General features: G+C 40.6%; 1 protein-coding gene across 1 annotated transcript in view; it reads left to right on the top strand.

Annotated features, from left to right (window-relative positions):
* pik3cb (phosphatidylinositol-4,5-bisphosphate 3-kinase, catalytic subunit beta) overlaps positions 1-7,512 on the top strand; it is a 48,498-nt gene extending 40,986 nt beyond the window's left edge. The window contains exons 19-24 of the mRNA XM_026191528.1: positions 116-194; positions 1,302-1,469; positions 1,552-1,675; positions 1,785-1,930; positions 5,389-5,521; positions 6,362-7,512. Coding sequence (XP_026047313.1) covers positions 116-194; positions 1,302-1,469; positions 1,552-1,675; positions 1,785-1,930; positions 5,389-5,521; positions 6,362-6,499 — 788 coding nt within the window. The 3' untranslated portion in view covers positions 6,500-7,512. The remainder of the gene's footprint in view (positions 1-115; positions 195-1,301; positions 1,470-1,551; positions 1,676-1,784; positions 1,931-5,388; positions 5,522-6,361) is intronic.
* The last annotated feature ends 7,254 nt before the right edge of the window (positions 7,513-14,766 follow it).

Genomic DNA, 14,766 nt, shown 5'->3' with positions numbered 1-14,766 from the left:
AGAAGCAGGAAGTGGCAAAGGAATGGAAGGAGAAAAGTCATCCTTCTAGCTTAATATTGCCTTTTTTTCCAAACTGAGGCACTTTCCCAGTATTCATCTTGACTTTTACTCCTAGACCTAAGACAAGACATGTTGACCCTCCAGATTTTGAGGTTAATGGACCTTCTCTGGAAGGAGGCAAATCTGGACCTCAGGTGAGTTTTTGTGTGTGTGCGTGTTAGACTGACAGATTTTTGCCAAGATTGTTTTTCTTCTTCCTGTGCTCTGTGGGGAGTTAATCTCCCCGTGCTAGTTAGACCTCTGGCCTCATTTTCTAAACATGTATACAGAGTTGTGTACAGGCACACATGTACTACACCCTGACCCATATATTCTATTGCTAATAGATAATAATATTTAAAAAATGACCCCATCATTTTTCTTTAAAATTACTTGAACATGCTGTGTACATATGTTACACAGGGTTGCTCTCTAAAAGCTGCATCAACCCCAGAAATTTTCTGTGCAATTCTGAAAGTCAAAAACCTTTTAATCAAATCCACACTTCACACTTTGCAAAAACCCTCTCTATACATAGACCTACACATCTGGAGCTAAGCGGTGGAGGGGGGTGTTTTGACAGTTGAGCCTGTGGCCAGTGTTTCAGATTACAGGGACACAGGTTCACAGTTCAAAAGCAGTGGGACACTGGGAATAAAAACAGGGACGATATAATAAAAATACTGAGATATTTTATCACTTGCAGTCTTCCTTGTCAGCTGTCTCTATTATAATTTACTTTGCTTTTTAATTTTTGAGTTAGACTGAGAAACAAACGCCTTTAAGACATTTGGTCTCCATTAAAGTCTGTCAAACTGCTAATACAATCTCTAACCTAAGCCTACTCTGAGTATTAGGTTTAAAAGACTAGGAGGGCGCTGTGTTTAATAGAACAGTGAAGAGGTCATTGTAAGCAGGTCCACGTCACAAAACAAGGACCTGCTGCCATCTTGTGGAACTGAAGGAAGTTAAAGTGAAAACATTGGCGATAACATGACCAACCGCATAACAAAGTATTGTTCCACACTGGGAGTGCAAAAACAGTTGGGGGGAAAAAAACCCTCACGGTTACATTTATCTACTTACCCAGAAACCTGTCACACATGTATTACTGAGCAAGATCTGAGAATTTCTTCATTTGTACGTTAAAGGACAAAAGTCACTACATCAGATATTTCAAGTGTCTATCCATGTATAAACCAAAAATAATAATAATAATAATAAATGTTCTGATATTGTTACGCTCTCCTCCGTCTATACAGAATTGTACCATATGGTTGCCTGGCAACAGGCGACCGCACCGGGCTGATTGAGGTCGTCTCATCTGCAGAAACAATCGCAAACATCCAGCTGACCAGCAGCAATGTAGCAGCAGCTGCGGCATTCAACAAGGATGCTTTGCTTAACTGGCTCAAAGAGAGGAACTCTGGGTAAGCTGGAGCCCAGTGATCAGATAAAAGCCTGCAGCCTCAGAAATGATCTTAAGTGTTGTTTGTGGTTGTGCATTTACAGTGATGCTCTTGACCGGGCCATCGAGGAGTTCACTCTGTCATGTGCAGGCTACTGTGTAGCCACTTATGTCCTGGGTATTGGAGATCGCCACAGTGACAACATCATGGTCCGCAGCAATGGACAGGTTAGACAATCTGAGTTTTCTTTTTCCATTCTCCACCTGGTTTTTCCTGATTCCACAGGCTTCACTGATTGGCCTTGTGTGTTTTGGGGTTTTTTGTTTTCTTTTTTAGCTCTTTCACATAGACTTCGGTCACATCCTGGGCAACTTCAAGTCCAAGTTTGGCATCAAAAGGGAGCGTGTACCATTTATCCTCACACACGACTTCATCCACGTCATACAACAGGGCAAGACTGGAAACACAGAAAAGTTTGGCAGGTTTGTTTCACTTTGCTGTTTACCTCCAGCCCCAGCACCTCTGTTCACACGAACCACTGTGATTCAAACTGTAACTTCAACCATTTATTGCAATTCAGTCAAGTTTTTGTATCATTAAGATTAATTTGATAATCATTTACATTTGATAGCTTACTCTGTTTGGACTAATAATAAACCAAGTACAGTTTAAGGCCCTAATTCTGGTTTTCCTGTCTGATGCTAAGTTTGTGTGGCACACTTTAACAAGATGGCTACCAGAAGTGCCTTTTGTAAACTACATCATAGTGAAATGTATTATTATTATTATTATTATTATTATTATTATTATTATCATCATCACCACTCATACAGGAAAATGTAACTATTTTAATACAAGACAAAAATAAAAAGCTTTACAACTAAAGAGAGTAAATGTTGCAGTATAGTGTGGACCATCGGGGGCGGCCAGAACAGGGGGTGCAGCAACAGAAGGAGTTTGCTGTCTTAAATGCATGCTGCCATTCTTCATTTCATTTAAATTCATTTAAATGGCGCAGACTGGCTACACAATCTGGTCAAAATACAACTATTACCGAGAATTTTCTACAGAAACATAGTGTCCACTCATACCCAGAAACCTCCTAAATTGACGTCTAGTGGGTGGAACTAGGTAGCTCAATACTTGATAAAACATAATAGTTTCAAAAGAACTACAGGAGTTCAGCTATTACACTTCATGTATCTGAACACTGGTTCTCCAGTTTTGTTTTAACTTTGGGGACGTACACAAACTTTATTCATACGAGCAGATCAGAAATGCATTTTCTCTCAAAGCTATTCAGTGCTTTGAAATCAGTTCTTTGACAGAAGTCTGTGTAAAGATCGGAGAACCGGAGTGATCTGATATGCTTTCCTGTTCTTGGTGAGGATTCAAGAGTCAGCATTTTAGAGAGACCTAGAAACATCCCCTTACTATAATGGAGCTGAGTAAATTGTTTTAGCAACTCACAAGCGTATGATTGGTAAGTTAATAGAAGACTAAAATGTTAAGTTTTTGTTTCTTGGTTGATTTTTTTTTTTTTTTTTTTTTCCTTGATTTACCATCCTGAAAATTGCAACTGACTTCATCATGCTATGAAAAAGCTACATACATTACATGACAGAAAATGCTCAATTTCCATTTGTATTTCTAAGTAACTCTGAAGTGATATTCCATCTGCAAACTTTAAAAAAAAAAAAAAAAAATTGTTTCAGCCACATAGGAATGACATCACAGCTTTAGCAGTGTCAGTGCAGTACCTTCTCCCTCCAGCAGTTGGCAGTAGAGACTCAGTGAACAGCATGTGTCACTGAGCAAAAATGTGCTCAGTGAAGGATACAGCTTTCTACTTTTATTCTTCCTTTATATGAAATTTGGACAATCCAAATATAATAGAAAACATCCATGTAAGGCATTATGTTCTCTAGTAATCTAAAAGCTGCTCTGGTAACTGTTGTTGCTGGTTCTTTTTCTTTTGCTAAAGGAAAGGAAAAAAAAAAGTTTAAAAAAAGAAAAACCTGTGCAGAGCTGCTGCTGCCAAGTCAACAAAAATATGGGTTTGATACTACATTAAGTTATTGCTCAGCGATAATGATACCTAAGCTCAGACATGTCAGTCACGTGGAATGGTGCATGTATTGTGTTTGCAGAATGAGGTGCACGTTGGCGGTGGTGTGCAAAGGCATTACGAAGCAATGGCTCTCTGTTGTTTACAAAGTTCTGATCTGTTGTGGAACAAGTAGATGATTCATTTTGTGACGTGGAAATACCCGTGTGGTATAGTAATCTGTTATTGTGGCCTATATGCATATCTGCATTTGTAACTGTCTCACAAGAAGGTAGATGCCTAGAAGCAAGTCCTGTGAAACATCAAATGTTTTTGCAGCTGAAGTTACTATAATTGAGCAATAAATGAACCAATAATATAAATAATGTCTTCATTACTACTGAAGAGCTTAAAGACCAGCCCAAGGCATTAAATGTTTAATTACAATTACCTCATGTCTGCATTCATAAGACCCAGTATGCTGAAGCAACATTTGAAGTTATCCAACTAATCTGCACAGCAGTGCGCTGGTGAAGAGCAGCGCAGAGATGCACATCCTGCATGACGTGAGCTTGAAAATAACCTTTATCGCTCAGCAAAGCATACTGTAAAAAGAAAAGTGGAGTAGCGGCGCATTGCTGCGTCAGTTGTGGTTTAATATCTGGCACATTGTGCACAAAATGTGACAGTTGGCATTTCCCTCTGGATCACAAGAAGTATTTATCAGAGGTGTCTTTTTGTGGTCTTTGCGTGCTTAAAAAAAATTATGCAGCAAGCTTTTATTAAAGCTAGAAGAGCAACTGTGATTGTGTCCTTCAGAAGTCTGCAAGGAAAAAGGTGGATTCAAAATGCTTCTTACAAGCAGAGACAAAGTCATGAGTGCAGCGAGTTACTGCATGGTGAAAAGGAAGTGTGGCACGTTACGAAGAGCGTGTTTGTCCACCCTTTAGCTCAGACACATTTGTGTTGCTAGCAACAAACAGTGTAAACAAAAACCTTGAATCACAATCACTGACTTCACCATGTGTACTTTGTTAGCATGGGTGGTTGTAGTTCAGGAGGTAGAGCATGAATGCATGCGAATGTTGGATAGAAAGCTCTTATATTGAAAAAAGCATAGAAAAAAGTGCTGGTGTGAATGAGGCAAGTTGTGTGAAGCACTTTGAGTGCTCAGGTCGAGTAGAAAAGCTCTGTGTAAAAACAAGTCCATTTAGCATTGTTTTATACATCAAATAACTCAAATACAGTTATGAAGTGAACTGCAATAAAAAACAGGCATACAAATGGAGTTTTTGTTCTTTTTGGGTTTTTTTGCTCAGTTATAGTCTGTATTTACAGTTTCCTGTAAAAAGACAAAACTTGAATCAAATGGGCACAGCAGTTTTTTTTTGTTTTTTTTTTTTTGTTTTTGTTTTTTTTTAATGGGTTCAGTGGCCAGCAGTCTGTGCTCACTAAGAAATTCTGTGCATAAGGTTTTGTTAGAAAACTGAAATGTATTTTGGAACATTGTATTGGTTTTAGGAATGTGGAAAAAAACCTTTTTATAATAAAGTTCAAGAAAGATGGGGTTTGATTGACGAGTGAATCATCCCCTAAAGCCCCATCTCACAATTTTAAAAGGGAGCGATTTAGAGCCACAGCAGAGCAGCCTTTTTCTCAAGCCTTTTTCCACCTCTCTTAACAACTCCATTGAAAGTTTCAATGGATGGTACTGTTCGCATGTTCTCTTTTAGCTTTTGCTTTCACATTGGTGCAGATAAAATCTGACTGATTTATGGTTTTTGTTTTATTTGTTTGTTTTTAAGAAAATACAATAGACTTCATTAGAAAGCAAATAATTGAAACCATGTTCCAAAATGACTAACGTGTGTTTGTCTCTGTGTGCTCCTGTAGTTTCCGACAGTACTGTGAGGAGGCCTATCTAATCTTGAGGAAGAATGGCAACCTCTTCATTACACTGTTTGCCCTCATGCTGACTGCTGGACTACCTGAGCTCACTTCAGTTAAAGACATCCAGTACTTAAAGGTACGACAATCACAAGTGGCGATGCAAGGAGAGCACAAAAACTGTAGTTCTGTTACAGTGTGCATGTATAGATATGGTGTTGTAGTGGTGGAATGCACAAACATATCAGTATTTTATAAAGATTAACCAAATATTTTAGCTTAGCTTAGCATCCATATCATCCCGTTTTCTTTTTAGACCCCTACCTATGGTAAATGGCCTGTATTTGTATAGCTTTACACACCCAGTCATCCACCCATTCACACACACATTCACACACTGGTGGAGGCAAGCTACAGTTGTAGCCACAGCTGCCCTGGGGCAGACTGACAGAAGCGAGGCTGCCATATCGCGCCATCGGCCCTTCTGGCCAACACCAGTAGGCGGTAGGTGAAGTGTCTTGCCCTAGGACACAACGACCAAGACTGTCCAAGCCGGGGCTCGAACCGGCAACCTTCCGATTACAAGGCGAGCTCCCAACTCTTGAGCCACGATACCTTTAATTTTAATTTCCATAAATTATCTTTAAAAAAGAGCTGCTTATAGCTTCAGGACCTTCGTAAGAATCTTGATACTAACATTATTTCTTCAGTGTCAGTAATTCAGTCATTGTTCCTAAACCTTGCTATTTTTCGACCATTATGTCATCATGAAGTTAATTCACATGGGGGTGATTTGTCTTCCAGATTTCAGCGTAGAATCCTTTTATAAAAATATTAATATTCTCCAAATTGGTACTCTACAGATACACATGTCTATAACATTTTAAATAACTGAGTGTCAGCATGTATGCAGGGAGACTACATCTTCATCCTCCTGCCCACATGACTTATCCTGTCTTACTTTCCGCTCCCTTTTCAGGACTCCCTGGCTCTGGGTAAAACTGATGAGGAGGCCCTCAAGCAGTTCCGCCAAAAGTTTGATGAAGCCCTGAGAGAGAGCTGGACAACTAAAGTGAACTGGATGGCCCACAATGTGGCCAAAGACAACCGGTCTTAGGGCAGCTGTAACCTTTCAAAGGCTAGGGGAGTGGTCCCAAGAGGACGCAGTGAGGGAACGTGAGAGTGTGAGGGAAGAGGCAGGATGTGCCAAGGAGACAGGGTGACAGAGACCCTAATTTAAAGAAGGGAATCTAGCAGAATATCCAAAACTTGAGCAGAGTCGCCCCCCTCCTGTACTATACAGAATAAAATCTGCCCCCTCATTCTTCAGTTAAGCTACTCTGCATCCTTACTTGCTGTATCCCTCCTCACCTTGCATCACACTGGCACGGTGCCCCGTGAGCCATCTTCATTCATGGTCTTGTGACATTTCAGTGGAATCACGGTGGGTAATGTCATTGCAGATTTTGCACAGGCACGAAAGCCGATGGAGCACGCAGCCAAAGGAAGGGAACTGAAGCACCCACTGTGCCCACGCTAAACCTTCTCAGACAAAACTCCACACAGAACAGGCTGAACTACTGGCTAACAAGATAAAATTTAGGAGTGGCTGAGTTATGTCAGATGGACTTGAAACTCTGCCTGAACAGACCCTGATGGAGTGCATATTGTGCCCACACCCCTGAACTTGTTTTAAGTAGAGCTAAGAGATGGGTGTAGAAAGGACAGAATGAAAAAAAAAAAAACCCATCTGACTCTGTGTCTTAAAATGGTGTGCACCACAGCCACAGGAAGTGCATCTTAACACTCGCTTCCCGTCTCAGTGTGCCTAAAAGAAAATTCAGGAAGATTGTATCGTTTCGGACATTTCTTTTTCCTCTGCCATTTAAGAATGTATCCCTGGATGTGGATGTGCCAGAGTACAAGTCCACAAAGTCAACTTGTGAGGGAAATGATGAAAGAGAAGGACTGATGCGAGAGATGCTCTGAGCCTACTGGTCCACTGTCTGAATCTCACTTCACTTGGACCGTTGAACACTGGAATGTTTATAGAGAGGCATATATAAGAAATTTTAAATAGTCTTTTAATAAACTAAACAGTTCATTCTAGTTTATTTTATTCTGAATTGACAATGTGCGTCGTCTCTTTGTCAAATCAAAAGCATTGTTGGCCAAAGTGTTATCGCCTGCCAGTTACCACTACCCCAGATTGTCCTCCTTTTTAAAGAATTCAACGCATTAAAGCCACCAAGTACACTGAGAAATAACTGATGCTTTTAACATGGTAGGACCAAAACAGAAAAAATGTTTAGCAGTTTCTTTTTGTTCTTTTTTTCTACTGTATTTTTAACAGTCTGTTTCCATCGAATGTGCAGATATGTGCCGCTCTATTTCAGAGGTGTGGACTCGAGTCACATGACTTGGACTCGAGTCAGACTCGAGTCATTAATTTTATGACTTTAGACTTGACTTGAAAAAATGTTCTAAGACTTGTGACTTGACTTGGACTTTTACACCAATGACTTGGGACTTGAATTGGACTTGAACCGGTTTACTTGAAAAGACTTGATATTTTACCCCAAATATAAAATTTAACATGCATATTATATAGAGATTGAAAATGTGACGTCATTCAGGGGTAAAACCGCAAAGGATTCTGGGAACTCGTGGCAAGAAGTACTAGCGCACACAGCCTTTCAATTAAAATCAGTCACACAGCGATAAAAAGAAACACAAAAATGTCAAGAAGCTGTTGTATTATTAACTGCAATAGCCGGTCACATGACAGCCACGGGAAGCCGACGGGTAAAGAGATCGGTTGTTATCGGATTACGTCGTTGAAGAGAAATTGTTCGAGCCATGTTTCCGAAGTAACAAAGACGCGACGGATGGCCTGGATTGCAGCCATTCAAAGACCAAATATAACGTCCCAGAACTCTCCAGCTCACAGGTTAGTCTGCTCCAAGCATTTACACGAAGGTCAGTGTTTTTTAGTAGTTAATACGTCATTTTCATAACATAATTGGTGATATAGGTTACAAGCAAGTCTGGCGCTGAACAGAAATTGTCGCACTATGCTCCTTTATTTATTGTGCATAAATAGTGAATTGTCCTGACACAATATTGCGTTTCGCTTCTGTTATTATGGTACATTGACAAAAACATATACTTTTATTCACAGGATAAAACAGGTTTTTTTGTATCACTAATTGCCCAGTACGATTACAGCATACAGTATTATTGTCACTGCTACATTTCTGTGATGCTACCAGAAATTATTTCCACTACTAATTAATTACCGTTGAGCTCAAAGGTCCTATTAATAAACGGTTAAGGAATGTGTATTTATGACGACGATTTGTGAAACTGGTAAACTTATGATACGTACGATGGTCTTTCGTTCTACACGGTGCATTTCAAGGTCCTGCACCCATCCGTCGGTAAACTGTACCTGGGCTTGTTGCAGTGACCGGAAGTTACTAAACTTCATGAGTGTATGCGCTCACTCCAAGAACCGTATAATTATAAATATGCATATAAATATGCTAAGATGAGATAGCTGACTTCATCTAACTAGCAAATGTTGTCCAGGCTACGTTGGTGATGCAGTTTTTTTTTAATGTGTATGATATTTTTGTCATGCGATTTTAAAGCTGGTCCTACAACCGCATCCAAGAATAACATGCAGCTTATCTCAGAACTGTCGGTGAAAATTATTCTTGGAGCTAGGTTTAATTGAGCTGCATTTTAAAGAGGTGCAATTTCACAATTTGTGTATATTTTCTAAGTTCACTATTTTGTCATGTGTTGAGAAAAACACAGATTTAAAAATTACATGGTCTAATATTTACATTTAGCATAACTGCAACATTATTTTTTCGTTTTTTTGAATGACTCGAAAGGACTTGAAATTCAAAGTTTCAGACTTGTGACTTGACTCGGACTTTTACACCAGTGACTTGAGACTCGACTCTGACTTGCCTGACATTACTTGAGACTTGACTTGAGACTTGAGGATAAAGACTTGAGACTTACTTGAGACTTGCAAAACAATGACTTGGTCCCACCTCTGCTCTATTTAAGTGTATTTAGCCCCTTTCAGACATGGGATGAGTAACATTACTGACTGACTTGTCAGTGAGACAAGCTGCATGGTACTGCTGAGTGAGCTGCCCCCACCCTTCCCACACAGGCTCCAGTGAGGAAGATGTCTTCTGGACTGGCAAAGATGAAAATCATCATTTAAGGGCATTCTCTACTGACGGAGCAACTCACAAGGATGCTTAAAAGACGGGCCCAGTCATGTCATGTGACCTGAAGTGTACAAAAATGCTTATGGTGAGACTGATAGCTCAACTTTTCCATTAAAGTGAGCAGACATGACGGTGGCCTGTTCAGGTGCCCACAGGTTAATTGGAAGGAGTGCATTTCTGAAAGGGCTTTTTGTCCTCATACAAGCAGATGTGGGCGGAGTCTGAAGTCTGGACCTGTGTGGGTGGGATTTATCAGTAGGGACATTACACTGCAATGTAAAGCTATTTACTTGTTTCAACATATGGTGCTCTACCAGCATCTGCGTCTGTTTGGAATTTTTCTTTTTTTCTTTTTTTCCTGTGCAATATCCCAGTATATGAACCATATCTAATCATATGAAACATTGGTCCCGGGCCCAAGCCTGTAATGGTTTTGCCTGCTGGTTTATGTGTGATGCAGCTGCATTTTGCACTACCTGCCTTCAGAAGTCTCAGACACTGGATATTGTCAAATGTACAGGCTTTTAATGTTTTGCTGGTTTCTGTTTTCATAGGAGTTTTATTAAATTTATTTTCCACTGTGCTGCATTTCTGTCTGTGGTCTTTTTTTATTCTGCTGCTTGATGTGGGCTGAGTGACTTCTGCGCCTACATAGGCCAATGGATATTTTTTTTCCCTCTTCTAAGAGGCAAGAGAACTTTTTGATTCTAGACAGAAATATACACAGGCTTATTTTCGACAGCTATTTTTGCTAAAAAATATAAAAGTCAAACCAGTTTGTATACATCCAGAAATGAGTGAGTCTAGTTATAAGAGAAGTTTCCCTCTATTTTAATTTAAATGAAAAATATCAAAAGGGCAGAAGGTTTCAAACCCTCTGAAATTTTACAAAAATGTGATGCCCTCTCTAGCAAAAACTGCAGGCAACTTTTTTTTAAGACCAGTTTGTGTATTATGAATAATCCCATGTTCTCATGCTGGTACGTGTCCACTACAGAAACATGCTTTAGTAGGAAGATGGCCCTTACTACACTGAATAAAACATTCAAAAACAGCTATAGGAACGTGACTGTTAATGCTGCTTTAGTTTCCAAATTCCCCAGCTCTCAATTAGATTGAACTAATAATCTGCAGAACCGTCTCACTGCACCTTTCAACTTATCTGCCATTAACTTCTTGGTGACTCACCCAACAGATGAACTCTGAGGTCTTGAGCACATACCTTGAAAAGTCAGAGCTTTTCTGGCAGGGTGGGGGCGAGCTGAATTTAAGTATAGGTGGCTTTAATGATCTGGCTGCATGCATAAATTTGCACGTATACTCAAAAATATAAACGCAACACCTTTGTTACTGCTCCCATTCCCCATGGGATGGACGTAGAGACCTAAAATTCATTCCAGATACACAATATAACCATCCCTCCCAAACAGTGGTCACAAATCAGTCCAAATGCGTGGTAGTGGGCACATCTGCTATATTGAGATAATCCATCCCACCTCACAGGTGTGCCACATCAGGATGCTGATCTGACATCATGAGTAGTGCACAGGTGTACCTCAGACTGCCCACAACAAAAGGCCACCCTGGAATGTGCAGTTTTGTCTCACAGCAAAATGCCACAGATGCCACAAGCAATGAGGGAGTGTGCAATTGGCATGCTGACAGCAGGAATGTCAACCAGATCTGTCGCCCGTGCATTGAATGTTCATTTCTCAACCATAAGCCGTCTCCACAGGCGTTTCAGAGAATATGGCAGCACATCCAACCGGCCTCACAACCGCAGACCTCGTGTAACCACACCAGCCCAGGACCTCCACATCCAGCAGGTTCACCTCCAAGATCGTCTGAGAACAGCCACCCAGACAGCTGCTGGAACAATTGGTTTGCACAACCAAACAATTTCTGCACAAACTGTCAGAAACCGTCTCAGGGACGCTCAACTGCATGCCCGTCGTCCTCATCGGGGTCTTGACCTGACTCCAGCTCGTCGCCGTAACAGACTTGTGTGGGCAAATGCTCACATTCGATGGCGTCTGGCACGTTGGAGAGGTGTGCGCTTCACGGATGAATCATGGTTCACATTGTTCAGGGCAGATGGCAGCTGAGAATGTCCCAGTTCTTGCATGGCCAGCATGCTCACCGGACATGTCACCCATTGAGCATGTTCGGGATGTGCTTGACCGGCGTATACGACAGCGTGTACCAGTTCCCACGAATATCCAACAACCTCGCACAGCCATTGAAGTGGAGTGGACCAACATTCCACAGGCCACAATTGACAATCTGATAGACTCCATGCGACGATGTGTTGCACTGCATGAGGCAAATGGTGGTCACACCCGATACTGACCGGTTCTGGGTCCCCAGACCCCCAATAGCGCAAAAAACTGCACATTCCAAGGTGGCCTTTTGTTGTGGGCAGTCTGAGGTACACCTGTGCACTACTCATGATGTCAGATCGGCATCCTGATGTGGCACACCTGTGAGGTGGGATGGATTATCTCAATATAGCAGATGTGCCCACTACCACACATTTGGACTGATTTGTGACCACTGTTTGGGAGGGATGGTTATATTGTGTATCTGGAATGAATTTTAGGTCTCTACGTCCATCCCATGGGGAATGGGAGCGGTAACAAAGGTGTTGCGTTTATATTTTTGTTGAGTGTAGTTAAAAAAGTAATATTTCCACCAGTGAAATTAGCTGTTAAGTGTAGACTTGAAAAACAAAAGCAAATAGAAATCAGCCATCAAACTTGCACATGTCAGTAGCGCTGTTTTTCACCTATCATACAGTTAGAGGACCATAAGGGGATTTTTATAAATGCCACCCTGCTCATCATGAAGCTCCTTTTGTGTCTGAGCGGTATAAAAATGCTCTTTATTGCTGTTTGGATGACTCGGGGACTGATTTTTATTTTTCTCTGTGGGCAATGCTAACAAAGTCACTACCTCCAGAGATCATCAATTATCAGTTCTCTTTCACTTGGGCTACAATCAGTGCTCTGTGTGACTCATCTGCTGTACGTGTGTTGTTCTTCAGTGCAGTTACATAATACAGTAACCTGTAGAAGCTTTGGTCGTAGGGAGTGTAGGCACGGTGTCAGATATTGTGTATACTGGGTGAAAACATAATTTTTTTTTCTTCAAATTTTCAACAAATTTGACACTGTTGGGGATTTATTTAAAATAGTTGGAAAACCACTTCAAGGAGTGTGCAAACAGTCATGAAAATAAAGGTGTGTCCAACCTTTTGACTGGTTTTGTGTGTGTGTGTGTGTGTGTGTGTGTGTGTGTGTGTGTGTGTGTATATATTTTTTTTTCAACTATTAAAATGTGTAAAAGTTAGGAACGAATCTGTAATAGCAGCTTCATATTAATATAATTAGTATTACATCACTGATGACTTCACACTACACCACAGACTGTATATTACAGATAGATGTAGCTACTTCGATGTGACTGTTTGTGGGCATTTAGAAGGCTCAACATTAGCATTTTGTCCTGCCACCATGGTAGGTTTTTTTGGAGACAAATGTGACCATATTTATATGGGATGGTGGCTTGCTATGTTATCAGCTAAGGCTGGCTAGCCATGTTAGTAAGCTGCATTAATAAACTATATAAGTTCAATACACAGACTAATTGGTGCCAAGTATCAGACTAATAAAATAGTAGATTTTCTTACTGAAATTTAAAGCACAAACCTTTTAGATAGGTTGCACCACACAGTCTATCATATACTTCCATTAGAAATGCTCCAAAAAGCACACGGACACAGGTCATGTTCAGGACACTGAACTACTTAAGTCCAGAACTGATCAGATGTAGCACCTATCAGTACAAATGGCAACACTTCTGAAGAGACTTATGAGCTAGAGTCGCAATACAATAAGAACTAGAAATTTTGAAAGGACTTCATCCTCCCTAGTTTTTAGAAGTAACTGTATATATAAAGATATACAGAATTATTCCTTCATTTGGCATTAAAATAGTATAAGGGGGAAAAGTTACTGGTTCTGACCCCACTGTGCCTTTGAGTCACACCTTCCAAAAAAATAGCTTATGATGTATGCATCAGCTTAGCCCCCTAAACCCAGTAAGAGGGACTCTAGTCCAAGCCATCATTTTGTAGGAATACCATAAACTTTTCAAAGTAAAAGCCATAGAAAGTTTCACCCACTGATTCATGCCGTTTTTTCCTGCCTTTCCTGCCTTGTTTCGAAAAGGGTCCAAAATTCAGGCCTCTGTGACTTCATAGCTTGTGTCAGGTACAATGGCATAGCTGTAAACTAATGCTGAATGCTTTTAAATTCTGTAAAACTGGACATTTTCACGTGAAATTATATGACTAGTGATTTGCTTTTGGAGCCAGCCCGTGTGGCGTTTAGGGGTACTGCAGTTTTTAGAAATTTTGCAGTGGTTTCATTTTCCAGCATCCAGAGGTTGCTGTGTCATCCTTTACACCCTGATAACACTGTATATAAATTATGTTTGCATCCAAACAGATATTTCAGGGCAAAACAGTTATGTTCTACACTTTTCACGCCTCACTTTATTTTCTTATTCATTAGCCATATCTTTAAGAATCCAAATATATACATCTTAAAAAAATTTAAAGCAGACAAATGGCTAATATGAACTGTGTAGTTTCACATGTGGGGCAATTAATGAAGAGGATTTCTGGTTAGATAATCATGAACAACAGTCAAAGCAGATGAAGCTATACACAGCATGATTCAGTCTTGTTTAGGGACTTCCACCCACCTCCAGGATCTCCAAGCCTGCTCCCACTGCCAGAAAATGCGCGTAGTTTAGGGAGGAGTTAAAGGAGGGGTGATTCATGAATCAGTCTAATTATACAGAGTCAGATCCACCTACACTTATAACCAAAGATGTCCTGAGAAAAACACAAAGCAAACATGCCAGCAGGAGAGCCTGTTGCTGGGCTCTGGGTGATATCATAAAAGTGGCTTTATAAAGTGTAGGCTGAGAAGGAGGGTGTTCGTTCTCACATGTTCTAAGGAGTGCAGGCTTTTGCATGGTGTGTTGCTACCTGAGCCAGGGTGGGTGGCTGCCACTTGACAAGCAGTTACAAAGCTTAGAATCCTGCTTACGCAGGTAAACTGCT

The sequence above is a fragment of the Astatotilapia calliptera genome, chromosome 14 (assembly GCF_900246225.1).
Source record: "Astatotilapia calliptera chromosome 14, fAstCal1.2, whole genome shotgun sequence".
Lineage (NCBI taxonomy): Eukaryota > Metazoa > Chordata > Actinopteri > Cichliformes > Cichlidae > Astatotilapia > Astatotilapia calliptera.
Note: the sequence above shows the minus strand (reverse complement) of the source record. Positions and strands in the feature narration are given on the sequence as shown.